The following is a 27,693-nucleotide window of genomic DNA, read 5'->3' as shown; positions in this document are numbered from 1 at the left end:
TAAAACCTGGATGGTTAAAAAAGAATCATTTACCGATGAGTCACTCATTATAAGCTATATACAAAGTACTAGGTAGGATTGAAATTCTGTCATAATCAGCGAAATTAGTATATATTTTTGCTATTTGTGCTTAAGTGCTTGGCAATATATTATTTTTTTGTTAGGGCAAGTGCTTAGCAATATTGTTTCTTTAATTTTGACAAGTTATATGGTTTTAAATATCTTGGGTGCGCCTTCCAAAAAAAAAAAAAAAACCTTGGGGCTTCCTTTAAAAAAAATACCTTGGGTGCTAATTTAACTAGCTAGTTATAGACTTATAGTTATGGGTCTAGATATAATAGCCTTCATGTGTTGAAGCATGGATATCTTAATGAATTAAAAATAAATGTTTTTTTTTAGAGATAAAAATAACTGGCACTTTTTTGTTGTTGAAGGAATGAGTAAATTGAGATCTAAACACGTTTAATTATTATCTTAAAACCATAAAACATCAATCACGGTTGGCACACAAAAATTTGAGGTCTAAGACAAAATTTGAAAGTAGGCCATTGAAAACTAACAATAATAAAATTAGATATCTCGTCGTAGTTTTTTAGTGAGAAAATTTTTAAATTTTTTCTAAATTTTCTTTCTCCTTCATTTATCAAATATGAGTGGTTTTAGGTCATTTTTGACCTATAATCACTTATCTGCATTATTTTTCTATTTCTTTCAATTTAAATAAGTAGTTTTCACACTTATTATTATTATTATTATTATTATTATTATTATTATTATTATTATTATTATTATTATTATTATTTCAAGTGAATAGGAAAAACAAGAATTTCTCTCAAAAAAAGGACAAACAAGAAAGTCATATTTCTCACTTTTGTACCGGGCTTGCAAGTGTTTTAGCTTTTTTTAGTAATTATTTGATTAATTCTTAAAACTTAGGAATTTTAAGAATTAAAATGTGTTTAGATATGATCATATGTTGTTATGATTGATTAAAGTTGAATTACTGTTCTATTGATATCGGTGTGTTGATGCGCTTGATTAAATCGAATGGTTGTGTTGTGGAAGAGGGGAGAGAAACACTCTAAGCACATAGTAAGGATAAAAAGATTAAAGGAACAAACACATTAAGATCATTTATTGATAAATTTTTAGTAAATGTACTAAAAATATATCGAAGTAATAAAATTTATAAGTTCATATCCACAAGGACTGCCTCAAAATCGTGTCACCATGGCTTCCTTAAATTCAAATTTTAATTATCGCACTCCTCCAAATCATGTCACGATTATGCCATCGTGACACGATTGTGCTTGCAGTGGCAAAATCAAGATATGGGTGAAAAATCGTGTCGGAACTACCAAATCGTGACATGATGCAATAAATCCAACTTCTTGCTGTTTTTATGCTATTTGCACCTTCAATCTGTCTAAAATTGCTACAGATTCAATATAAACATCAAAATAATTCTAAAAAAACATGTAATGACAACATGTCATCATTTATCCAATTCAGTATAAATTGACATACGTTTGAGGGAGAGAGCGCCTCTCCAACCCACCTTTAATGAGTCTTTACAAGAAATATAAATAAGTTATAGGACAATAAGCAACAATTTCTACCCTTTGTGTTCCTTCTCTCAACCCACAAAAAGATCTTCTAAAAAGACAAGAGATAGCGTAAATCCTTCCTCTTTATGAAACCTCTCTACTCAAGATATTTAGATGTATTTTCCAACCACAATTTCTCACCCCAAAAGCTTTAAACCCTTAGTGGTTAAGTTTCCGTAAAAGTTCCATATTTTTGGCGATTCTTGGTCTATCTTCCCAAAGAGACCCACCCTAATTGCTTGTTTGGAATAGCGGTAGACTAGCATTTTTCATGTCCCGAAGCATATTTAACTTGAAAATATAGAAGCTACATTTTGTAGGTTTAGAGAAAACACACGTTAATGTTGTATTCACCGCAAAAGCAAACAAGAGTTTAGTCTTTAAAGTTTCAAATGGATCCCATCTTTTGATGATTTTTAACCTCTCTCCCATATGATGCCAACCCTTAACTTTTAAGTTCACTAATAATCACCATTTTTGATACAATCAAACAATGTGATAAAAAAAATTATATTTATTGGCAATTTATAAATAGAATGAACTACATCTACTTTTGTCAATATTTAGCCAACCTTAAGACATTGCCAAACCCGAATAGACTTGGATTAGCCAATGACCTACCATCATAATTCAACTTGACTCAAATCATCATTGTGGGCTATCACTTGGGGCTCCCACTTCACAAGAACATGTTGTTGCTATAATTTGAGTTCGTGTAGGAACTTTCTTAACAATTAATAATACAAATATTAAATTTTCTACACATGCTTGATATGGATGATTGGATTCAAGTAAAAATTGTGGTACTACTCTACCTAAACTCTAGTCATTTTCATCTTGAGTGGCAATGCACGTATTAGTGGAAAGGACATGATGTCATAGCCAATACACAATGATCAAACAAGACTGATGTTAGAAATTGAATAGGACACTTTTTTAATCCATGTCCTATATTAGTACTGCCAAGTAACTTCTCCAAAGTTATAAAAACAAAGGGAGTGAAGAATTGGCATGGTGTAATTTAATAGAATTTTTTTTTTCCACTTGAGATTGTTAATATCAAGTGGGTAGTGGAAGATACCTGTCTGACTCATCCATCAAAATTTAGACAAGGCAAAGTGTTAGGCAAAGATTGTCCACCCAAGCAATGACCCTAAACAATTAATTCTTAACTCTTCATTTACTATACATACTTTGTATTTGTATGGTGTGCTTAATAAGTAAAATGACAGGGTATGTGTCTAGCTGGTTGATAGAGAACGTCAATATCCTTCTCACCACATAGATAAATGGAAGAGATTGAGGTGTTAATAGACTTTTTAACACACTTTCTTTAAAAAATTTAAAATTCACAAGTAACCTACTAAATTTATATAAGATCAACATGATTTAACGGGTTAATTTTTTGCCAATAATATAAAATAGTATACGTAAAAGAATGTGTTGCTAACATTATTTTAAATTGAAAGTAAAAATTAAGCTTGGAGGTAAACAGATGTTGTTTTGATTGGTAAAAATACATCCTATATCAACAATGAAGCTCAAATTGTTTAATTGAGATTTACACACACATATATATTACTCATTTTATAATTTTAGTATTTGACAAGCACTTAACTTCTCTAGCCCAACACCTCAAAAAAAAATTATTAGATGAATTTTATTAATAATCTTATATCATTATATTTCAATAAAACTATTTTTTTCAATATTATTTATTAAGCAGGGTTTACGAAAAAATGAATAGAGAAAGTGCTTACATAGTCACCATTCTTTATAAGCATTCATAATTTTTGCTCAATATTTTATTACCATGCAATGTGTGCTCCGTACTTGTTTTTTTTTTTTACTTAAACCAGATATCCTCCGCCCGCAACTGCGGATACCAATCACTCGAGCCTTGTAGGACCTAAATGAGCGACAAACTTTTCGTAAGAGTTTTAACGTTGTTGTATGTCCAAGGCTGGATTCGAACCTAAAATTTTGGTTAAGATTGAAGAGACCTGCACAATCTCATCTAAATTTGTTTTGTGTTACATGAATCTGTACTCGTGAGCTTAACTCAGTTGGTAGAGACGATGCATACTATATGCAAGGTCAGGGGTTCAAACCTCGACCACAAAAAAAAAATTGTTACATGAATCTAAAGTTACACTTTTTATTGCTTTTATTTAAAATGGAAGGAGTATACTCTTTATTCAAGTAAAGTCCTCCACAAACATGTGCAAAATGTGCAAATGTGTAATGTTAACCCAACCTGTAATAAATTCGTTGCACATAGCATGGTAGCTTTTAGGAACCATACACGTTACATTAGAGAGGTTGTTCTATACCCCTCTAGCTAAAATAACGATACCACAAGGCAATGTAATACTAATTTGTACTTTGGTGAGTCCATAGTTACGTCAAATGAGCTGTTAGATTTTCTATTACCATGAAAAACAATCACACAATGCTTTCAACTTAGTTAGGTAGTAACACATTTTGAGGATACTAACCTTGCTACATAACATGCTAGTTTTATGTAACAGGACCACTGTTTTGTTCTGTTACAAGACAAAATGAGCGTACAAAGACAAAAATTGAGAATATTTACAAACATGTTCAATAATTTTCACCAGTGAAATCTCTATTTCTGCTGTTTGAGCATTTTACAATTAAGTGTGTGGACCAAGTTACTTTTAAGAATAATTTTAAGCTGAACTATTCAGCTTATTATCTTACAATAGACCATATTTTTTAGTTGCATTACCACTATTTTTTTTCATAATTTATTTGGTTAACAAAGTGAAAAAATAGTGGTCACGTGCATTTTTTTTCATGACCACATTTTTCAGCTTCTAAATAGTGGTCAAACAACTGAAAAAATGTGATCACATCATATATTTGATTAATTGAAATTTTTCAAAGTGGTACAGGGAGCGTACAGAATAAGGGTATCTACCAATCTTTATTCTTATCCTATTATAAATTTTGAATTTTACCAATCTATCCGTTAATTAATGTTGTATTATATAATAATTAAACTCACAAAATTTTAAATAAATTCAATATTTGTAGCAATGTAATCTTCTACTAGTTGATGTATATTTCCAAAATTGAAGAGTCCTCTTGATTTTTGACGTTGATTTTAATTACTAATACTAATGCATGATACTCAAGGAAGAGTAAGGTTACAAATTTAGCTTTTTCCTTTGCTAAATTTTACACCTCTTCCCTTATCACAAACATACCATCTTAAATTTGCATCAAAATCACATTGGAATTAATTTCATGACATATTCACATGCAATAATCTTATTGTCTACTATTGTGAGTATTTGTACTACATTTTCCCAAGAAAAAACAAACAAGTTTTCATGTCTTTGAATTGCTTTCTGTGGACTTCATTTTCTTTTACAAGAAAGCAAGAAAACTTTGTACTGATGACTGAAAAGGTGAAACTAAATTAGTTCAATGTCAAGCATAGCATCTATTTCTCCTAAGTTTAATAAGATCTAACTGATGGGAATTTGGATTTTTAATAGAACGTGATATAATTTGGATTTGACATTGTAGACTTAAAAAACACATGGAAATTCTGCTTTTTGCATCAAGGATTTATAATGGGGTCAGTCATGCATCTTTGTATGCCCTTTTATACATAGTGTTTTGGGAGATAATGCAGCCTTAAGAAATTCCATGCTTAAGATTATTTTATTTTATCTTTTTTCATAATGCACTAAATATGATATATAAGATGATGCTATTATTTTATCACTTACACATCAGTAAAATTTTATATAAATATTTATTATATAAAATTTATGCCCCCACAAATCAAAATTTCTGGATTGTTCGGATACGTCAATTAAGGTATCGAATTTTAGCATTGTAGATAGAAGAAATGTGTTGGAGGGAAGACTATATTGGTATTTACTTCACACCTGTAACATAGTTAAAAAATAAAATAAAAAAATACATGGATGTTATCACCACGTTGATGGCAAATTTGCCCTTACTCGGATTTTGATATTTTTCAATATTATGTACATTCTTCACATATTAGCTGTGTAATATTAGTGCTCTATAGACCTTATATATGACCTCAAAGAAAAAGACCTTATATGAGTATTGTCCCCTCAATCTTAATTTTTTTTTGGATATATTATCTATTTAGTCTGCAGACCTTATATAGCATATTTAGTGATAAAATAATAGAATCATTATTGTTTAGAAAAATACTTGAGATTATAAACTTTATACTTTATATATTAGAAAAATTAAAGATTTTTAATATTTACAAAAAAAAATTGCTCTTTATGTGTCTTTATATTTGAAAAAGTATTGTAGAATTTTATTCATTTTCAACACGATAAAAAATATCTCTATTTACATGTGAAAAAAAATCATTCAAAATTTTATCTCAAATGCATTTACACAGTAACCAAAAAAAAATGCATTTACACATTTGATTCTGTAAAATTTATGAGAGAAACTCTTCTTATTGTATAAATTTCCAGTTTATGGGGACAATCTATTATTTTAGGAGGGGACAATAATTAAAATATCAAACTTCAACAAATAAAACACAAACATTAGTTTTTTGGCTGATTCTATTATTTTAGGAGGAAACTTTTGGAGTAGGATTATAAAGTTGGGAAACACATTTTAAATATCTTGATCAGTTAGAAATCATTAGGGAAAATATTTAAAGTTTTCTCTAGTGAGTTATTGAGTAATTATAAAGTGAGTGATTTGAGAGAGGAAATGAGAGAAACCGGGGTTGTTCTTACTTCTTAATGAAAAATTGCAGACGATTTGTTTGTCGTTTTTGTATCTCTCATGAAAAGGGAAATAGTAGAAATTAAGGTTTATTCTTGTTGATCCCTTGAAGCTAATTTCTTGTAAAACTGTTTAAATAACTTATAAAAACAACTTAAATATGACATATCCATCAATTGTTTTAAGCTTTCCTCCATAAACTATCCATCATAGCTTATGAAAACATTTTGACTTAACTTTATCTTTTGTAATAAAACTAACTTATACATAAAGTTCTTATATGATAAACGCTAATTAATAGCACAAATCTAAATAGGGTCGGTCTATATGAGTTATATATTAAAATTGGTTGTACTAGTTTTTTGTTACCATTTTCATGAGGATTTTAGACTGTAGCTTTACCAGTCTGGTATATAGAATAAAGGATACATTGATAGTATTCTTCTAACGGCTGCCACCTCGATTTATGTGACATTCACTTCCAAATAACTGTGAACTGAGCCAATGGAAAAGGACAGTCGCCAACCTATACATATATGCTTTGCATATAGTTATGTCTACCAATATGGATGACTGTTTTTCACTTTTTTGTTCAGAAGATTTATTTTACCACTCGGATTTTCAGCCTCTGTGTTTATCACTTGAGAGTTACTGGTGCTCTTCATAAATTGAAAATTAATGCTACTCAGTACTCACGTTATCATGAGGTCACAAAGAAGCACATTGCCATCTTTTTTTGTGGTGGTCGGGGTTTGAACCTCATACCTTGCATATTTTATGTATTGTCAATACCAACTGAGCTAAACTCACGAGCACACACAATTGCCATCTACATATATAGCAGGGTTACTTAAATAAAATGGTTAATTTAAGTGATAAAAGTAGAGTGAGTTTTGAGTTTTAAGATAAAATAGTTCAGCTAGCTACAACTTTATCATAGTCCTACTATAATGTAGGATCCATTCTAAAAATGCGTTTTCAATATGATACTAAGACCACTCACATTCAAAACACTCGACGAATGTGGTACTATGACCATCAAATATGATTATACCACCATGCTAACCTCTAACTTCGTTAAGTGAAGAAAATATCGAAAGAGACAATACTTTTAAGACTATTTCTAGTTCTGAAGGGACAATATATTTCAAAAGGGATTTATGATCTTAAGAATACTCTTAATTCTTATCACTATTCTTAATTCCGAAGAATCTTTCCTCATTAAGGAGCACACGGATTGAGAGTTGACTATGAAAAGGCACTTGCATGCGTGTGACAAACACATGCTGACACATGTGAATCGCTTACATGTTGAATTTGTGGTTGTATTCTATATACTCCATCAATTTAAATAAGTGAATATAATTTTTTTCATGTAAAAAAAAATTAAACTAGAGAGATGTCAATTGAAATCTGCATAGAGATGTCAATTAAAAAAAAGTTTGGATCTCCACAAGACTGCTCTTTTTGAGATCCTTGATGAGAATTTTTTTCCTAAGGATGACGACGAGGGATCCATTGAAATCTCCAATTGTGTTTTAATTGTGAGTTAATCATGAGTGATATCATTAAATAGGTTAAAAACTCTACAAAGAATATCCACACAAATATGAGACGGGCATACATTACATCCTCATATGTACCTATTGACATCCCTAGGCCATACATTCATAAATAGGATTTGAACTTATTCTTTTAGACTTTGTTTGAGAGTTTAGAGGAGATAAGAGGACTTTCAATTTGGAAGGTAGAAAATATACATCCTCTATTTCTTTCAGTTTTTTTTTTCCCTTTCAAAACTATCTTATTCCTTCCCCTTCAAACTCGAAAAACAAAGCCTTAATATCACATAGTGAAACAGTTAGTCATAGTTGTACTTGCACCCACACAGTAAAGAAGCACTTATGCCATACAAACTGTCCCAGGGAATTTGAACACACACTCCTATTGAACTACAAGGATACACTATCCACATTCCACAACACTGCACAAGAAAAAGACCATTCTCTTATTAGTAAAATTGAAGTACCTAACTAAAGTAAGATATCATTGTTCTTTCCTACTGTTTTTTTACTCTACTTGTTATTCTTTCTAATAAAAATGATCACCGTTAAAGGCATTTTCAAAAGGATATCAACATCAATACTAGATAAAGAGGTAACAAAATTGGGTCCTCTAGTTTACCCTTGTACAGTGTGTGGAAATCTTACCAAACCAAAAAATCACGTGTATACCCTTCTTTGGAACCTTGCCTTAAATCTCTTCATGCTATATAACTTGGCATCATTTCTACATTCTTTTGCAACAATTTCTACACTCTCTCTTACTACCTCTTTCTCATCCTCTTTGGTTTTAAGATTGAACATGGTGAAATCAAAGAAATTCAGAGGTGTTAGGCAACGCCATTGGGGCTCTTGGGTCTCGGAGATTCGTCATCCATTATTGTACATTCTCTTTACTACTCATCTCGCTAAAAAATTTCATTTATCTTCTTATTTCATTTCCGATTCAATGTTGCATAATGTTAAATTGCACCGTTGGATTTTCTTTAAGTCACGAATTAATCCAACGATGTGAAATGCGTGATTGCATTTCTCCTTAACATCATAGAATCCAAATTCGTTTATTTCGCACTTTTCCCCCTCAATATTAATATGCATTTGTGAACTCTTTTGTTGATTCCATTGATCTTCAAAAGTTGCTTGAGATGAGATCTTTGTGAAATATTTCTTATTAGGCCACATGAAAATTTGCATTGGATTAATGAGATCTTTGTTAGATAATTTTTTTTTAGGAAGAGATCTTTCTGAGATATTATTGTTTATTAGGCCACATGAAAATGTTAATACTAATTGATCAATTAATGTGAAATTCATGAATCATTCCTTGTTAGGATCACATGAAAATGTGCATTGCATTAAAGAGATCTTTGTGAATTATTGCTTATTAGGCCAAATGAATATATGCATTAATGAGATCTATGTGAACTATTGATAGTTAGGCCACAATATTAAAATGTGCATTAAATTAATATGAAAAAATTTGCAAAAAATTTGAAATAGGAAAAGGAGGGTTTGGTTAGGAACATTTGAGACAGCTGAAGAAGCAGCTAGAGCATATGATGAAGCAGCCATTCTAATGAGTGGAAGAAATGCAAAAACAAATTTCCCTGTTTCTGATAACAATTCAATAGCAAATAGCAACAACAAAACATTTGCAACATCCTCTTCAACTTCCACAAAACCTAATACATCACTCTCTGCAATTCTAAGTGCAAAACTTAGAAAATGTTGCAAGTCACCTTCACCTTCCCTCACTTGTCTAAGGCTTGACACTGAGAATTCACACTTTGGAGTGTGGCAGAAAAGAGCAGGACCTCGTTCGGACTCGAGCTGGATCATGATGGTTGAACTGGAAAGGAAGAAGAAAGAACAAGAAGAAGAGAGTGAAGTTTTACCAAATTCTGATTCAGAAACATTGGCTTCTGTTGTTGATAATGAGGATTCGGAGAAGGCCGTGAAACCGGAAAATGAAGATGAAGAAGGAAATGATAAGAACAAAGGATTGGATGAAGAACAACGAATTGCACTTCAGATGATAGAAGAACTTCTCAATAGGAATTAAGCTGAATCCATCAATGAATGAGTGTGCTTATTTGTTTTTGTTTATTGAGTATAGTTCCAAAGTTATTGTTCATTAAAATATGGTGACAAATTTGCCAATAAGAAATAAAAAAATATTTATCAAGCCTTTATAAAACTTCAAATGTCGGTCAAAATAGTTTCTGATGGATAATAAAACGTCTCTTAAAATAATCCATAAAAGTAACTAATTTGATTGACATTTGAAATTTTAAAGAATAAAATTTGTATTTTTAATTTCTTATATAGATCAACTATATGGGATTTGAGTCTTTTGCTCATATTTATTTATTTATTTCCACGTGGGGTTCACTCATGATGTTTTTGGAGTCCCCCATGTAAGTGTTATTTCCATTAGTCCTTTTCAATTCGTTTTATTTGTTTGTTTGATCAAAATGGGATAAAGGGGAGTGTTCCATTCATTTCCTTGAAGAATGAAGATTGTCATGTGCCTCTGCCTCTTTTGTATATGTGTAATAGTGTAAGTAAAGTACTAGATTTAGAACAAATCAACTATTGAATAAGAGGATGATTTACAACCAATTTTTGTTTCAAAGTCACTCATTTGAATAGTTTTTTCTTCTCTTTTATTTAAATAAGTTATTTTTACATATGATTTTCTCTTTTGTGATTTCGTCGTCTTAGTACGAAATTTTTTTGTTCTACGTGATTCCATGTTTTATTTTTCTATCTTGTTGCGATGTTTGTTTGATTCAGATTGATAGATTAGTTTCAATATAGTGCAGACTCAATTAATGAATTTGGCGTGATAAACTTTACGGATATGGAGACATTAGTATTCCAAGACACTTTAATTTCATCATACTGGTAGGCTTTGTCATATTTATAGGTGTTTTGTCATTGTATGCTATTAATTTAGGAGTTGTCAGTTTGCCGATTCATCTTTTATTAATTTTTTCCCAACAAGCGAAAAATCTAAGTAGTTAATTACAAGGAAGATCAAAATACGGTGATTATGTCCAATCATCTAGTAAAATTTAGAATGAATTTAGAGAGACGTGATATAAATCATCAAGAATCGAACACATTTTATTATTTGATCAATAATTAATAATATATTTATATTAACATAACAAATATCACAACAAAATTTTAGACACCTAATGTTAAATATGTGCTACAAAAAGATGACGGGGGAAGAAGAGAAAAGTTTGTCAACCCTCTCGCACATCCTCAAGAGGGAGAAGATGAGAATACAAGATCACGAAGTGGGAGAAGAAGACTTTGATGAGCAACCACAAATTAAGACGGATTGGAGATCTAGACTGAACTTTGCTGAAAACTTGCAAAATGGACCTTATTTTTTTTTACCATTCATAGTATCCCTACAAGATGACACAGACCTTTATATGAAAGGTCAATGGTGAAACATTGACATCATAAACTACTCAGAGAAAATGCATGAAACAAAATGAGAGAATGTGAGTTGGAATGTGAATTTGGGAATAATGAGTTGATATTTATAGGGGCAATGTATACATAAAGTGTAACGATCCGTCAAGGGAAGGGAAAAAACTGGTCAATCATGATGAGCAGTCAAGAAAAAAAAACATGTTAGATGAGTCTGGAACCAGCCAGAATTCCTGACCAAACGACTGCTCACATTCTTGATTAGTTAAGATTATATAATCTGAAACCATTTTCAAAATATTTCGGATTATATAATTCAAATTGGTCATAGAGTTTGTTAAAACTTGTACTTTGGAGGGTATGAGACATTTCATACTTTAAAATCGAAACTAGTCAAGTATATGATTTTTTTGTGATCCGCATTGCAGCGACTGATTTTGTGGTCCATGCCACATAAAAACTTTTATAAATTGACATGTTTGGTTGCAAACTAGACTAGAACCATGGATATCTAATTGATGTAAACACTAAACTAGTTACAATGTACTACAACGAAGGAAAACCTAATCTGTTTAGGGTTCACATTGATGTCACATTGTCTGGTCTAAAGAACCAGCTCGACCAAATTAATAGTCAGATGGACAATGATGAGTATCCTCGCCCGTAAATGGACTCAGATGGAAGTGTTTGGTTCACCCAAATGAAGATCTAGAACAACCATGATTTGAGAACCATGTTCTTTATATTTGATCAACATAGTTTGAAGGGACCTGTAACACCCTGTTTTCCCAACTTGAATTTTTTTACATAATAACCAGAGTAAGATTACTATTTATTCAAAACATCTTTTATCAATAATTCAAATTACATCGCAGCGGAAAACATTTCATTTTTCAACAAAATGGCACTACGGCCTCAACATAAACAACTCATTAATTATTTCGACAACTTGACGATACGACGACAACACCGATAACTCGACATCAACGACAATGCAACAATAACAACATAAACCTGACAATGCAACAACAACGACTTAAACATGCATGTGGTACCAATCAGGGCATCAAGCCCCTAACTTATAGAGCACAAAAGGGTTCACATGGCATCAAGCCCCCAACTTATAGAGCACAAAAGGGCTCACAGGGCATCAAGTCATCAACTTAATATGAATGATTATACATTCAACAGGGCATCAAGCCCTCAACTTTAATGAGTATGCAATGACTCAATAACCAACTAACTTTAACAACTTAGACAACTTCAACAACTTAGACAACTTGCAACTTAGACAACTTCAACAACTTAGACAACTTGCAGTTTAACGATATTAACACAACAACAGTAACAACGACTTCGCATCATAATATCATAACTCATCAATTCTAAACAACATCATGTAACATCATATTTATCAACATATACTTTCATATAATACTTCATCAATCATGAAAAACATCATACAACATTAACATATACATTCATACATTCATATAATAATTCATCGATTAAAGATATTCACATCAAACCAAGATTGATTCATCACAACATAGGTTAAATACTCTTAAACACCTTAATTGAACTCATAGTGCACAACCTTTGAATTTTGGAGACAATCCATAAGTTTTGGGTTGACCTAGAAATAGTTATGCGGAAATTTCATAAAATTTCACTAAGACCTCCTTGGAGTAGTTTCATCATAACTCAAAAAGCAAAAATCATTTTCAAGTCAAACTAAAGCCACTGGAAAGCTAACTCAATTATCTACAACTTTCATGTTTACACCAAAGGCCAATTCAAAACAGAAACGTGTGAAAAAGACGCAAGAACATGAAACAGGATGTGCTGTCAGAGAGCAACTCGGGAAAAACCCATTTTTCACCCCTAAATCCCAATTTTAACTTCCCTATGCCCAAATTTGATCCCAAAGTTTGTCTAAACATTTATATACATCAAAAGAGACTCAAAACCATATAAAACTTGACCCAAAACATTATTTTAAAAAATCATCAAAAAACAACATCTCATAACAAAAACAATAACAATCAGAAGTGAATTCATCAACAACAACATTATACTTCACCAATTTTGAGCAAAAACACAAGTATACATATATACATAACTTGAGCATATAAATTCATCATCAACAACTTAATTAACATCAAATTCACATACCCAAACATTGCATCAAAACATAAGCACAAATTTCACCAATTAAATCCACAATAATCACTTTATACAAATAGGCACTTATGGGTAGAAGTAGAAAAATAGATTATACAAAAGATTATGAATGAAATCGAACCCTAATTTCTATAACATCAAAACTAATAACAACTACAAGATTAAACCCTTTTTCAAAATTATACAACTTAGAATTAGAGAAAGTTAGTCTCACCCTTACCTTAGGTTAGATGATCGCAAGGTTCTAACGCTTTCTCTTCTCTGACTCTTCTCTTCTCTTGGTTTCTCCCTTTTCTCCCAAAAACTTGTTTTACCTATTATGTTTCTCTATTCCTAACCTCTCTTTTTATAAACCTAACATATTCTCCCTTATTCCAAATATGCCACTCAAATCTCAATATTCTATTTTAATATATATATATATATAAAATATTTCTATAACAAATAACAAATATATCTCTATAACAAATATATTTCTACACCAGATAACATATATATTTCTACACCAAATAACAAATATATTTCTACACCAGATAACATATATATTTCTACACTAAATAACAAATATATTATACTAATAAATACCAACATATAACATAACAAAATATCACTCATCAAAATAAATCGACTAAATTATAAAAAGACATCTAAACCCAATAAAATAAATAAATAATAAAATAGGGTGTTACAGGACCGATCGAGTTAAACACTACCTTGGTATGATCTTTTCAAGATATTCGGGAAAATTTGATTCGACTCAGGACTTACGAATAAATCAGGGCTTGCATGAATAAACTAGATGAAGATTTATGTTTGGCTGATCCATCGTCATACTAGCATCGAAATTGGTGTGCACTTTATGTGAGGATAATACAATGACTAGTATAGATCTTCAAATCAATTATAGTATAAAATCTGAGTTTTGGTGGTTTTTGAATTGTATAATCCAAAAATCCTTAAAAAGAAGTTCGGATTATATAATCCAAACGAAATATTTTAGAATATTGGAGGATGCTGGAAAAAGAAAAACCCATGAATTAAGCCTTGAAGCTTACTAAGGCCTATGAATAACTAGTTTGTGACTTCATGAAAGAACTTAAAAAGTTGTTGACACTTCACTCTTAGTTGAAACACACCATAAAATTACTTAAATGTGTCTCCATCAGCAGTTAACTTCCACGATTGTTAACTGTTAAAGAGGTATTTCGGTATTTTACTAGTATGTTTTAGCCAATACTATGTGGAACAACAATTTTCAAGAATTAAACTATGTTTGGTCCAGCCATTTTTTCCAGCTTCTCCTGTCTTTTAAAAGATAAGTTGGATCTTATAAAAAAAAGTATTAACTTTATAAATAAATAAAAAAAAAGGAAAATATAGTCTTTCGTGAATAGTCAGTCTTAGAACGCAAGAAAGTGGTTGTAACGTAGATCCAAACAAAAAGCCCCTAAATGAAACTTTTGACTAGCTTATACATCAATTTTCCATATAGTGACACATATTTTTTTATTTTATTTGGGTTACATTATATTCTTATTAGAATATAAAAGTTAATAAAATCGAACTTGAATATAGAAGTTAATACAGAGTTTAGTTAACATTATTGGACCAACCCAAATTGATTCCAAGAATATAGAAGTTAATATAGAGTTTAGTTAAATTTGAATTATTTAGTTAGAGTTTATTTAGTTTTGAGGGGTTTGTTAGAGTTTGTTATGAGCTAGTTAGTTTGTTGATACCTTTACTGTATCTCATGTACTCATTTACCATATCTTTTATTAAAATAATTTAATATGAATTCTAAATATTTTTTTCTTTGTATCAAACTCTCATACTCATGTTTTCGTAAGCTTAACTCAGTTGATATGGACAATATATAATATATGTAAGATTAGGTTCAAACCACGGAAGAAAAAAAAAACTCCCAAACTCATTTCTCTTATGAGATTAATCTTGAACTCTTTGATCTTGTGATTTATAACAACTCTTGTAAAGCTTTTTCCAATTCACTGCTCTATGTCAATTTTAGCTAATTATAGAATTATGTAACTCATGTATAATTCCTTAATATGGTCACATCTCAAAAGATAAATATTTTCATATGAAAAATATATTCCTTGTATCATACTATTAGTTTTATAAATCATAAAAAAAAACCATTAACAACAAATTCATAAAGATAAATATTCATATGTAATCTGAAATAATTTTTTTTATAATAAGTATAAATAAAAAAAGTTCATCTAAAAAAAGTACAAATAAAAAAAGTTAATATCACACAAATAAGTTTGACATTAATTCCATAAAAAAGGTTGATATATATATATATATATATATATATATATATATATATATATATATATATATATATATATATATATATATTTTTGTCAAATAGGCTAATAGATAAAAAAATTCACATTTAAAGGTGAATAAATGGAGTGTCTAGATTCGAACCTTTTCCATCTTTCAATCTATATTTCTTTATTTGTTAAACCCAAATAGTATAATATAATATTTGTACCAATTGATTTAAACTCACCACGGCAATTAATATTTTTGTATGGAAAAAAGATTGATATTTAATTAACATCAATTAATGCTCTAAAAACTACTAATCCTTAACCGAAATATCTTTGTGACATTCCATGATTTTGACATTGCACCGATTTCTTGATAAAAAAGAGGCATTGCACCGGTTTTTGTTTTTGAGTTCTACCTAAATTACCACAAAAAATTCTACCTAAAATATAACGGTTGTATTTTGTTTTTTCTTCTTATAAAAAATCTACCTAAAGTATAAAGTTTTACAAATTAACTATCCCTTCTACCTAAAGTATATATCTTAACATTAACTAAACATGTATGTTTTATGTTTATAACTTTTTTCTTGAAAGGATCTTTACGACTTAATTGTCTCTATATATGCAATGGTACTATCAATCATTTTATTGACAGAAAAATGGTACCGTGGATCATAAAAAAATGCAAAGGTACTAGAAACAAATCTTTTGAGTTTCTTCTTTGAAGGGAACAATCTTTTGAGTTGTATAAGTCACAAATCAAACTCAAATCTCACTATATTTTCTATTCGGTGATCGTTTTTATAAACCCTTTAAATTGTTTTACAAAAATATCTTTAGAAAGTTGCAATCTAGCTTCTTTTGTGGTCAAGCCTAACGGTTAGAACACAATTCAACCACGGTTTACCCACAAAAACTGCTTATCAGAAATTACTATCCGATCAATTAAGCAAAATTTGAGGGATTTCTTGCGCAAACACTTTTTTATTTTCAATATTCAATGTTGTTGTATTATCATGTCAAATTTAAACCTGATGCCAAACTCAAATGAAAATAAATATTTCACAAGTGTCTTAATTTTAGGCTCAAATCTGATTTTTAGACTCTTACTTAAGCTAGAAGAAACCAATGACATAATCTAGTTATTTTTTTTTAGGAATCATCTGATCCATTTTTTAAGGGTAATCTAATATAATTCTTTTTGACAAGTAATCTAATATAATTCTAAATACCCTTCCTTGTAACTTATATAAATAAATTCAAGGCTTAAACACACTTTCTACCCTTTAAGTTTGCAAAAGTTGCAATTTTAACCCCTTATTAAAAAAAAGGTAAAAGTGACCCCCCATGTCTACCCCCTTTTGCATATGTCAATTTTGACTAAGTCAACCATATGTGGCACGCCACCTGTGTATTTATTACAAAAAAATTATTTTTTTATTCCACGCGTATAATTAACTAATTAAAAAAAACAAAAATTGGCAAAAAAAAAAAAAAGGGGGCAGGCATGTGCGAGGATTATCATCATCATCTTCTTCATAAGGCATCAAACCCCAGAAGCTCATTTCATAATTAAAAACCAGAAGCTCTCCAAGCCCTTACAAATCAAACACTTAAATTCCTCTCTCTACTTCATCCTCTGTCAAACTCAAAACATATCACACCCTTATTCTCTCCCAATCCTTCTTTCCTCTTTAAATCCTTCCATTAAACTAGGCATCAGAAACTGATGCAAACCCACAACCAAATCACAAATCATTGAAGCTGCACCCATTGGTTTAATTAAGGATTGAAAAATTAACAGGTTAATGGAAAGACAACGAATGAATTAAGATGAGGGGTTGAAGAAGAAGAGGAAATATCATGTGCACATAAAAGCCACAATCACAAACGTAAACTCCCTCTTCACTCTCGGCATATTCATCGGCCTCTCCTTCAACCCAAATGACCCCTTCAACACTCTCAACACAAACCCGTCCTGCGTCCCCACCACCGACATCGTCGAAAACCTCGTCGTCGCAGTTCAATACTTGGGATGCTTGTTTCTAGGATTGGATTTGTTTTAGGGTGTGGGTTTCTTATGCTTGCTCTAGTGAAGTTATGCAGATTAAGCTTGGGACTGTAGCTTGTGGGAGTCAACATGTTTTAGCTGCCGTTGTTCCGTTTTTTGTTTTTGTTTCGATTTGGTTTTGTGTTTATGTTATTATTGTTGTTTATGATTTTACTCATTAGATTTGGATGAAATCATTGTTGTTCAATTCAACCAGAGTGCTTTGTTTGTGGTTGAAGATGATTTTTTGGGTTTGTTTTAAGATGAGTTTGTGGATGTTGAAGATGATTTTCTGGGCTTGCGTAGAAGTTGAAGATTTATGAATTTTACCGGTTTTGTAATTTTTTTTCATTTATTTAATTTTATAAATGATTAATTGATTATGTGACATTTTTTTTATTTTATTAAATTAGTAATTACACACGTGGCATGCCACACAGTCAAGTGAGCTGCCACGCAGGCATTGACTTATTCAAAATTGACGTTTTGCAAAAAAGGTAGACATGAGAGATCACTTTTGCTATTTTTTTTAATAGGGGGCAAAAATTGTAACTTTTGCAAACTTAGAGAGCAAAATTTGCGTTTAAGCCTAAATTCAACTGCACAATTTTTTCAGAAAATCTAATAATCTTTCATATTCCATTTCACTAATTTTTTTAATTAACCAAAAAGTTAATTACTTTAATAACTAACAATTGTTAGTACTAAATAGGAAAATGTAAAGCCCAAAAAAGGAAGAAGTCAAGTGAGAAATTAAGGAGATGATTGTGCTTAAAACAAAGAGAGAGATTTGATTGAATTTTTTTGTAATAAAATATTTTGTTTCCTTATTTTCCTCTGTTTAAAAACAGAGACTTCGCTCACTCCTATGATCCATTGTTCTGTCACACTGCACTTTTCTCGGATCTCTCTCTCTCTCACCCTTTTATTCTCTTCATCTTCCTCTTCACATTCTCTTCAAAACTTGGTATTTTTCATCCCCTCTCTCTCTGTTTTTCTTGCTTTTCTTTCTATTCTAAAATGATCTAAGCTTTTTTGATCCAACCATTGATCTGATTTAACTCTTTCATTGCTTAAAGTTTCAATCTTTGTGAGTTATAATCTCAAAATATGTTTTTTGTTGTATTATTGAGTGTTTTAAGTTGTATTTTGATATACAAAGTTTTGTTCTGGCTTTAAATAGATCCTGCTAGTGGACGGTGGGGTTGATCAGGGTTGGATATCGAGTTTTAAAAAATATAGTTTTTTGATGATTTATTTGATCAAAAAGAGTTTTTATTTTTTTTATGGTTTATGTGATCTGATGAAAAATGGGGTTGTGTGATTTGTAGGTGAAAAATGGCACAAATTCATCTTCATGGTACTCTTCATGCTACTATCTATGAGGTTGATAAGCTTAATGCTGGTGGTGGTGGAAATTTCCTCAGCATGGTACTGTTTTATTATTTTATTTTGGTCTATTTGGATCTGGTGATTCAATTGTTGATTTTTAGTTTTGATGTTTTTGGATTTTGTAATTTTAAGTGCACGTGTTTTGATTTGTTTTTGCAAATGAGTGAATTAAAAAAAAAAAAAAAAAATTTGGTGGTGGGGATCACACTGATGCATCAGAGTGGACCCTGCTTGCTTTTAGGATCTGTGATCTGTTTGATTATTTTATATTGTACTTTATCAATTAATAAATAAAAAGTTCTATTGATTTTTTTTCAGTGAATCTGTGATGAGAGTTACATTTCTAATCTGATTTTAAATTATGTAGCAACATGCATCGTTTTTCTGATACTACTGATCATTTGCAAACCATTGGGTGAATTATCTATATCGAAATGACAATGTTAATCTATATTAGTGTTGTCAAATGTCGGCCATAGCAGCACCGTGGAGGATTTTTTGGCCACTGCCATGCCTAATTTATAACAGATGGTGGGGCCATGTAGTTTTAAGGTGGCTCAAAATGACGGACTTTTGGCTTTTGGCTTTCTACCATGGTCCGCCATCTGCAATCGATAACACTGATCTATATTATTGATTGTTGTTATGTTGTAATTTAGTTTTTTGCTTGACATGATTCAAGATTGTCGCCTTCGATTGAAACTATCTTGTGTTCATTCAACTGATCTTTTACCTGAATAACCATTAACTTTATCTTATGCATCTTTTGTAACACATATGCAATGTTTTAGTAAAAAAATTGTGTGCTTCAGCACCTTACTCATTGGATTTTGCTTTCGTTATTGGATTTTATACATTGCACATACATACCTAGGAGACTGATCTTTTACATGAATAACCAAAGCTAGATCAAAAATATTAATGTCGATTGTTTATGTTTATACATACATTCACGTGGTGAAAAGAGAATATCCAGTTTCTTTAGTTTTGCGTTTTTAGTTTCATCCTTCATTATTAATGACCCTATTTATTTGCTTATACTTTTACAGATCAAGCAAAACATTGAGGAAACTGTTGGTCTTGGAAAGGGAGTTACTAAACTCTATGCTACCATTGATTTGGAGAAGGCAAGAGTGGGAAGGACAAGAATTATTGAAAATGAGCATACTAATCCCAAATGGTACGAGTCTTTTCACATTTACTGTGCTCATATGGCTTCAGATATCATATTCACTGTGAAAGATGATAATCCTGTTGGAGCAACTTTAATCGGTAGAGCATATGTGCCTGCTGAGGAGGTCTTGAATGGTGAGGAAATAGATAGGTGGGTGGAAATTTTGGACACTGAAAAAAATCCGATACAAGAGGGTTCGAAGATCCATGTGAAGCTGCAATATTTTGATGTCACGAAAGACCGCAGTTGGGCTCGAGGCATTCAAAGCGCTAAATTTCCTGGAGTTCCGTATACTTTCTTCTCACAGAGGAAAGGATGTAAGGTATCTCTTTACCAAGATTCTCATGTGCCGGATAATTTCATCCCTAAAATACCACTTTCTGGTGGCAAGACTTATCAGCCTCATCGGTGTTGGGAGGATATTTTTGATGCCATCACTAATGCAAAACACATGATATACATTACCGGTTGGTCTGTTTATACCGAAATTTCCTTGGTGAGGGATTCTAGGAGGCCAAAGGCTGGGGGAGACACAACAATTGGTGAGCTTCTAAAGAAAAAGTCTAGTGAAGGTGTTAGGGTTTTGATGCTTGTTTGGGATGATAGAACATCGGTTGGTTTGTTGAAAAAGGATGGACTGATGGCTACTCATGACGAAGAAACCGCAAATTTCTTTGAAGGTACTGATGTGCACTGTGTTTTATGCCCCCGCAATCCTGATGATGGTGGTAGCATCATTCAGGATTTACAAGTTTCCACCATGTTTACTCATCACCAGAAGATTGTGGTTGTGGACAGTGAATTACCTGGTGGAGGGTCGAACAAGCGAAGAATTGTGAGTTTTGTTGGGGGTCTTGACCTTTGTGATGGAAGATATGATACTCCATTCCACTCACTTTTTAGAACCCTAGACACAGCACACCATGATGATTTTCATCAACCTAACTTTCCAGGTGCTGCAATCACAAAAGGCGGTCCAAGGGAACCTTGGCATGACATTCATTCCCGCCTTGAAGGACCGATTGCTTGGGATGTGTTGTTTAACTTTGAACAACGATGGAGGAAGCAAGGTGGGAAGGATTTACTTGTCTCTCTAAGGGAGCTTGAAGATTCTATTATTCCTCCATCCCCAGTAACATTTCCGGATGATCACGAGACATGGAATGTTCAGCTGTTTAGATCTATTGATGGTGGGGCTGCTTTCGGGTTCCCAGATACTCCTGAAGATGCTGCAAGAGCCGGGCTTATCAGTGGAAAGGATAATATCATCGATCGTAGCATTCAAGATGCTTATATTAATGCTATTCGGCGTGCAAAGAACTTCATCTATATTGAAAATCAGTATTTCCTTGGAAGCTCTTTTGCTTGGAGTGGTGAGGATATTAAGCCTGAAGACATTGGTGCTTTGCATCTAATCCCAAAGGAACTTTCACTTAAGATTATGAGTAAGATTGAAGCTGGGGAAAAGTTCACTGTGTACGTTGTTGTCCCAATGTGGCCGGAGGGTGTCCCAGAAAGTGCATCGGTTCAAGCAATATTGGACTGGCAGAGGAGAACAATGGAGATGATGTACAAGGATATCGTTCTGGCACTCAGGGCAAAGGGAATCGAGGAAGATCCTCGGAATTATTTGACGTTCTTCTGCCTCGGTAATCGGGAAGTAAAGAAACAAGGAGAGTATGAGCCTTCCGAACAACCAGAACCTGATTCAGATTACGAGAGAGCCCAACAGGCCCGACGTTTCATGATATATGTTCATACCAAGATGATGATAGGTAAGTTTGAAAATTACTGTCATAAATTACAAACTGCGGCAATCTCACAAATTTGGAAGCAATAGTTTGTTTTGTTTTATCATTACTTTCATGAGTATGCATCCTTTTTTTTAATTTCTTTGTAGTTGATGACGAATACATAATCGTTGGATCTGCCAACATCAACCAAAGATCAATGGATGGAGCGAGGGACTCTGAGATAGCGATGGGAGCCTATCAGCCCTACCATTTAGCTGCAAGACAGCCGGCACGTGGTCAAGTCCACGGTTTCCGCATGGCATTATGGTATGAGCACCTTGGCATGCTTCATGACTCCTTCCTTCATCCAGAAAGTCAAGAATGTATCCGTAAGGTGAACCAGATTGCTGACAAATATTGGGATCTCTATTCAAACGATTCACTCGAGCACGACCTTCCTGGACACTTGCTTCGCTATCCGATTGGAGTTGCTAGTGAAGGAGATGTCACACAGCTGCCTGGATTTGAATTTTTCCCCGACACCAAGGCTCGGATTCTCGGTGGCAAAGCTGATTACCTCCCTCCTATCCTCACTACTTAGTTTGGTTTTTATACTTTTTGTTCACAATATTGAAGACTGCTTACTTACATCCTAATTTTTGTTTTCATTACTATTTGTGGTTTGAACTTTGAAGAGTAATAATCTTTTTTGCTTTTTATATATATGTTGAGAGTAACAATGAGCCAAATACAGATTTGTGATTTGATGTTGTTAACTGCTATGACTTTAGCTGGTTTCTAACCAGCGTTTCTTTTCTCCCTTAATGTCATTATTCTTTAATATCATTTGTGGTTTAATTTTTCTGAGCAAGCTTACCTTTGTTAAGGTATTGGCTAACAAAAGAATATCATATCTTATGATGTATAGTTTTTATTTGAGCGGAGTGCTGATTAAGAAATTAATCTTCCATATATTGCAGATTCGAACTTTGGATTAAGGTGGCAAGCGGGGGCAATGTCTTTTACTTGTGTGGAAACATGATTAGAAAATGTTGGGGCTACCTACCATTTAATGACTATAAATCATGGCAAGCAAGCATTTCTCTGATTAAGCTGGTCTTTGCACATAAAAGTCTTCACACTTGTGTGGTAGGAAAAATGTCAGTTTTACGTCTCATTTTTCATAAAGCTATGACATAATTAATTTGTAGGTAGCCCATGCTCTCTCCCTAATGATGTCTTTCCTGATCCTATCCCGTCTAGTCTTACTGTTTATCCACCACAACATCTCCATCTCCGCTGCACTTATTTGATTCTCTGATGGTTCTCAACCGCCCAATACTTTGTACCATACAACATCATCGTCAAAATTCTTTGTTTATGCCACAATGTGTTGGCTAAAAAAAAAAGTCTTTAAAATCCTTACTTTTTACTTTATGAAATTGGTCATAATGTCAATTTTATTAACGGAATATTGATGTGTCCTTTATTTTTGAGCTGACCTCGTAAATGGAGAGGATTTGAACTCCTTTTTTAGAGTACATATTAAACAAGCCGTGCATTAAGGTACCGTTTGGCCGGACTTTTTTTTCCAGCTTTTCTACATTTTTAAGGAGAAGTTAGGCCAAACACAATATCAATAAAGTACCTTTTTTAGAATGCGTAAAATTGAATGGAATGAGCTTTAACCAAAAGTTGTTGAATGCTACTTCAAAAAACTACTTCTCTGCAATTTATTTCACAAATACCTCTCTTCAACTCACACGGGCAACATATTCTTTTATTTTTTAATATTATATTTCAATTTGTTTTTTTTTCTTCCATTTAATTTTATTTTTTTGAACCGGTCCATATAATTTTTTTTTTAAAGGAGGGTCCATTTAATATTTTTTTTTTTTTAGAGAAGGGTCCATTTAATTTTATAATCTATTTTTGAAGGAATTTTATTATCTTTTTTATCACTTATATATTTAATTTCAATATCGTTTAATTATCACAACCTCGCAAATATTTTTATTCATGCCGTCATTGAATGACACCAAATATTTTTATTCCCTTTTTTCAATCTCACAAATATACACACACATTAGCGTTTAAAGTGATATTTTATGTTCGTATGTATGTTTTTTGTTACGTTAATGCGTATAAATTTTTTAATGTTGTGTAATGCGTATAATTATTTTTATAAAATTTTGATTTTAATGTTGTGTAATGCGTATAATTATTTTTGGTTAAACACACAATTGAAATATGTACAGTATTATACTAATTTTATTATAATTGATTTTTTCTATGCATGTTTTTCCAATAACAATGGCCGTCACTCACTTAATTTTTTTGTTTTTTTTGTTTTATATCAACATACTTGAACCCATTTTTTAAAATTTACCATATTATGCATCATAGATACTCAACATTAGATTGTTCTCCTCACCAACGACTTTTCAAGCTTTGTGAGCTATCTCAGATTTTTCAGTAGTTTTATCTTCAAAGCAAAGCATTGAGATACTTATAAAACATTGGATTTATTAAAAAGAATTTGTCTATAAAACATTATGATAATCTGTAATGAAAATTACATATATGCATTCCCTCATAAAGAAACGATACATTTCTGTCGAGAAAGCATTGAGACAGTTATAATTTTGAGAAAGAAAAAAAAAAACAGAGATAGTTACATTTAGATCTGAATATAATATTAAATAATAGAAAGAAAGAAAAAAAGTCAAGTTCTATCATCCTATTTATTTTTTTATTCAATTGTTGTGGTAGATCCATTCTGAGAACATGAGCATGTCGTATGAGGGGAATATTCAATTCTAGAATATTATATTTCTTTGTCCAAAAACAACAGCATCGTGCTGAAAATAAGAATCCGGATGATGAGAGTATGGATCCCACTACCGTATAAAAAAAAAAAAAACTAAAGTGTACTTTCTCCCTCTAACTTTAAAAAACTTATAATTTTAGTCCCTTAAAAAAAAAAAAACTACAATTTTAGTTCTTAAAGATTTAGCTCCATTGCAAATTTGATCCTTTTAGTCAATTTTGACTTAATCAACACCTGCGTGGCATGCCACGCGTGTAAATAATGAATTAAAAAAAAATTAAAAATAGTAAAATCATTTTATAAATTAAATAAATAAAAAAAGATATTAAATAATATAAAAAAAATTAGAAAAAATTTAAAATAAAATCCAAAATAATATCACAGTTTGGACTGATGAACATGATGGGCATACTCCATATTTTTGACCAACAATATTTGGAGAAATTCTTTTATAGTCACAAATATAAATGTATAGTGTTTGAACACACACAGATTACAAGATTTTTTTAAATAATGAAAAAGAAATTAATTGATAATGAAATGATTTAGTATTTCAAGAAACGATACTTTTATGTGTGTGTGACCAAACACTATTTATTTGTGTTTGTGACTATGGAAGAATGGCTCCAACATCTGAACCAATAAATCACTTTGATTGGCACTGACAAGTTGCAAACTATTCATAAGGGAATCAAAATACCTCAAACACAAAGATTCCACTTGTCTTCGTGCACGATTTTGATCTTTGATGAGCTTTGAAGCGCTAAATTGATTTAGCACCAACGAACAATAAACATCATTTCTTCTTCCTCACCATCACAAGCTCGCAACTCTTTATTCCCCTTTGACTCTTTATTTCTCATAACCCTAAAATGCAGGGACAAAAATGAAAAATGGGTTTTTGGGAAAATACCGATTGCCACATGTGACTCGATCGCCTACATCTCACATCCCCTTCATTTTACACGTCAATATCCTTTTGCCACATATGTGTTTTCTTAAAAGGGATTGACGTCAAGGACTATTAACATATGAATTTGATCTTTTAAGGGTTGTATCCACACACAAAAAAAGATACAAGGGTCAAAATGAAAAAAACACTAACTTACAAGAACAAACAACATACTCCCTTCAGTCCTATTTACAAGAAACAATTTACTTTTTAGATACATTAAATAATTTATGTATTTAGTTTAGATTCTTGACTAGATACATACATTATTCAATGTATTTAAAAAGTGATCTTTCTCTTATAAACAGAACCGGAGGGAGTATTACTCACCTTTTTATTAGGTACAATTTATATGAGTGCGGAACACATTTTTAAAGTGTAGTGTTCACAGTAATTTCATTCAACAAAAAACAAATTTTGAAGGGTTGGAAAAAGAGTTTCATAGCACTCATCAATTAAAATTATTCAAGCATCCCAATTCATTCATTTTCTTTTAATATATTCAAATAACAAATAAAACATTAATCTATATTTTTCTTAGAATCTATATTTTTTTTAGAATTTCAGTTTGTAAGTACCGTAAAAAAAGTGATATATGAGCATTATAAAAAAAATGAAATCAAAAGAGAGGTATTTTAGAATACCTCATATATGAGAACAATCATCATCATCATCATCATCAACAATTACTTTTCCACCACCATCAACAGTTCACCATCACCATCCATTTGCCAGCATTCGAACCTGAGACATGTAGGTAATGTTGTCACACAATTACCATACAGACCAGGCGATGCTAGCGGTTGACTTTGCATAGTTTAGTTTTAAATTGTATAAAATCAAATTCGGGCTTTAGTGAATAGCCCAGGCCAAAGTATCATTCTATTTATTTATTTATTTATTCAATTGTTGTGGTAGATCCATTCTAAGAACATGAGCATCTCGTATGAGGGGAATATTCAATTCTAGAATATTATATTTCTTTGTCTAAAAACAACAGCATCGTGCTGAAAATCAGAATCCTCATGAGGAGTATGGGATACCACTATTGAATAAAAAAATCAGCCAACAATGAGCAGCTTCTTAGAATATTAGGATATTGCTAAGTGCTAACATTGCTTAATATTTGTCCAAGGTGGCCTTGATCAAATTTGTTGTGCTCATAATAGTTTGTAAATTCTTTTGGGCAAACAATACCACTCAATCATTAGCTATAGTAGAAATTGAAAGATTAGTTTATTGGTCAGATGAATTAGTTGCAACTCCTTTAAGAGTTAGTTAGTCTTCTTTTGATCAAAGGTATTTTTTGTTTGACGGCTTCTTCTCAAACTTATTCCAATCAAAAATAATATGTTCAAAGGGGAGTGATTAATAATAATGATCATCAGAATGAATGAAGATATGACTCGATTTTATTACGGTTGATCCCCGATCTCTTTCGAAGCAACTCTTGCATTTTGGTTGTTTAGGTCGTTTTACAAAGCAATCTGGTTTGGTTCTAAACAATATTTGGTTTTATTGTGTTTGTGTTTGAGTCATTTGAAAAGAAAAAAAACTTATTTTTAACAGAAGGAGAAAAATTTAAAGTCTTTATATGACAACATTAAGTTTTAGTCTTTCTTATGGTTGAAAGCTAGATACACAACTTTCGTTTTTGACTATCACTATTGATGGTTTAATCCTCCGTAGTGT

The 27,693-nt window shown here is 31.6% G+C and overlaps 2 protein-coding genes across 4 annotated transcripts; both read left to right on the top strand.

Moving 5' to 3' along the window:
• The first annotated feature begins 8,735 nt into the window (after positions 1–8,735).
• On the top strand, positions 8,736–9,995 carry LOC11420370 (ethylene-responsive transcription factor WIN1). Its single transcript, XM_039832910.1, has 3 exons — positions 8,736–8,815; positions 9,434–9,821; positions 9,873–9,995. Exons 1-3 carry the CDS (start codon positions 8,736–8,738, stop codon positions 9,993–9,995), a joined length of 591 nt encoding a protein of 196 aa, XP_039688844.1.
• A 7,436-nt stretch (positions 9,996–17,431) lies between these two features.
• Positions 17,432–23,077, top strand: LOC11420371 (phospholipase D alpha 1). 3 transcript variants are annotated; one of them, XM_039833425.1, is made up of 4 exons: positions 17,432–17,937; positions 19,252–19,351; positions 20,362–22,261; positions 22,387–23,077. In XM_039833425.1, the coding sequence occupies exons 2-4, from the start codon at positions 19,259–19,261 to the stop codon at positions 22,818–22,820; spliced, it is 2,427 nt and encodes an 808-aa protein (XP_039689359.1). In that variant the 5' UTR covers positions 17,432–17,937; positions 19,252–19,258; the 3' UTR covers positions 22,821–23,077. The 3 variants fall into 3 exon arrangements, with proteins under 3 accessions (XP_039689359.1, XP_003604419.2, XP_039689358.1); XM_003604371.4 differs by lacking the exon at positions 17,432–17,937 and adding an exon at positions 18,558–18,887; XM_039833424.1 differs by lacking the exon at positions 17,432–17,937 and adding an exon at positions 19,028–19,156.
• Positions 23,078–27,693: the final 4,616 nt, after the last annotated feature.

This window comes from Medicago truncatula, chromosome 4 (assembly GCF_003473485.1).
Source record: "Medicago truncatula cultivar Jemalong A17 chromosome 4, MtrunA17r5.0-ANR, whole genome shotgun sequence".
NCBI lineage: Eukaryota > Viridiplantae > Streptophyta > Magnoliopsida > Fabales > Fabaceae > Medicago > Medicago truncatula.
Note: the sequence above shows the minus strand (reverse complement) of the source record. Positions and strands in the feature narration are given on the sequence as shown.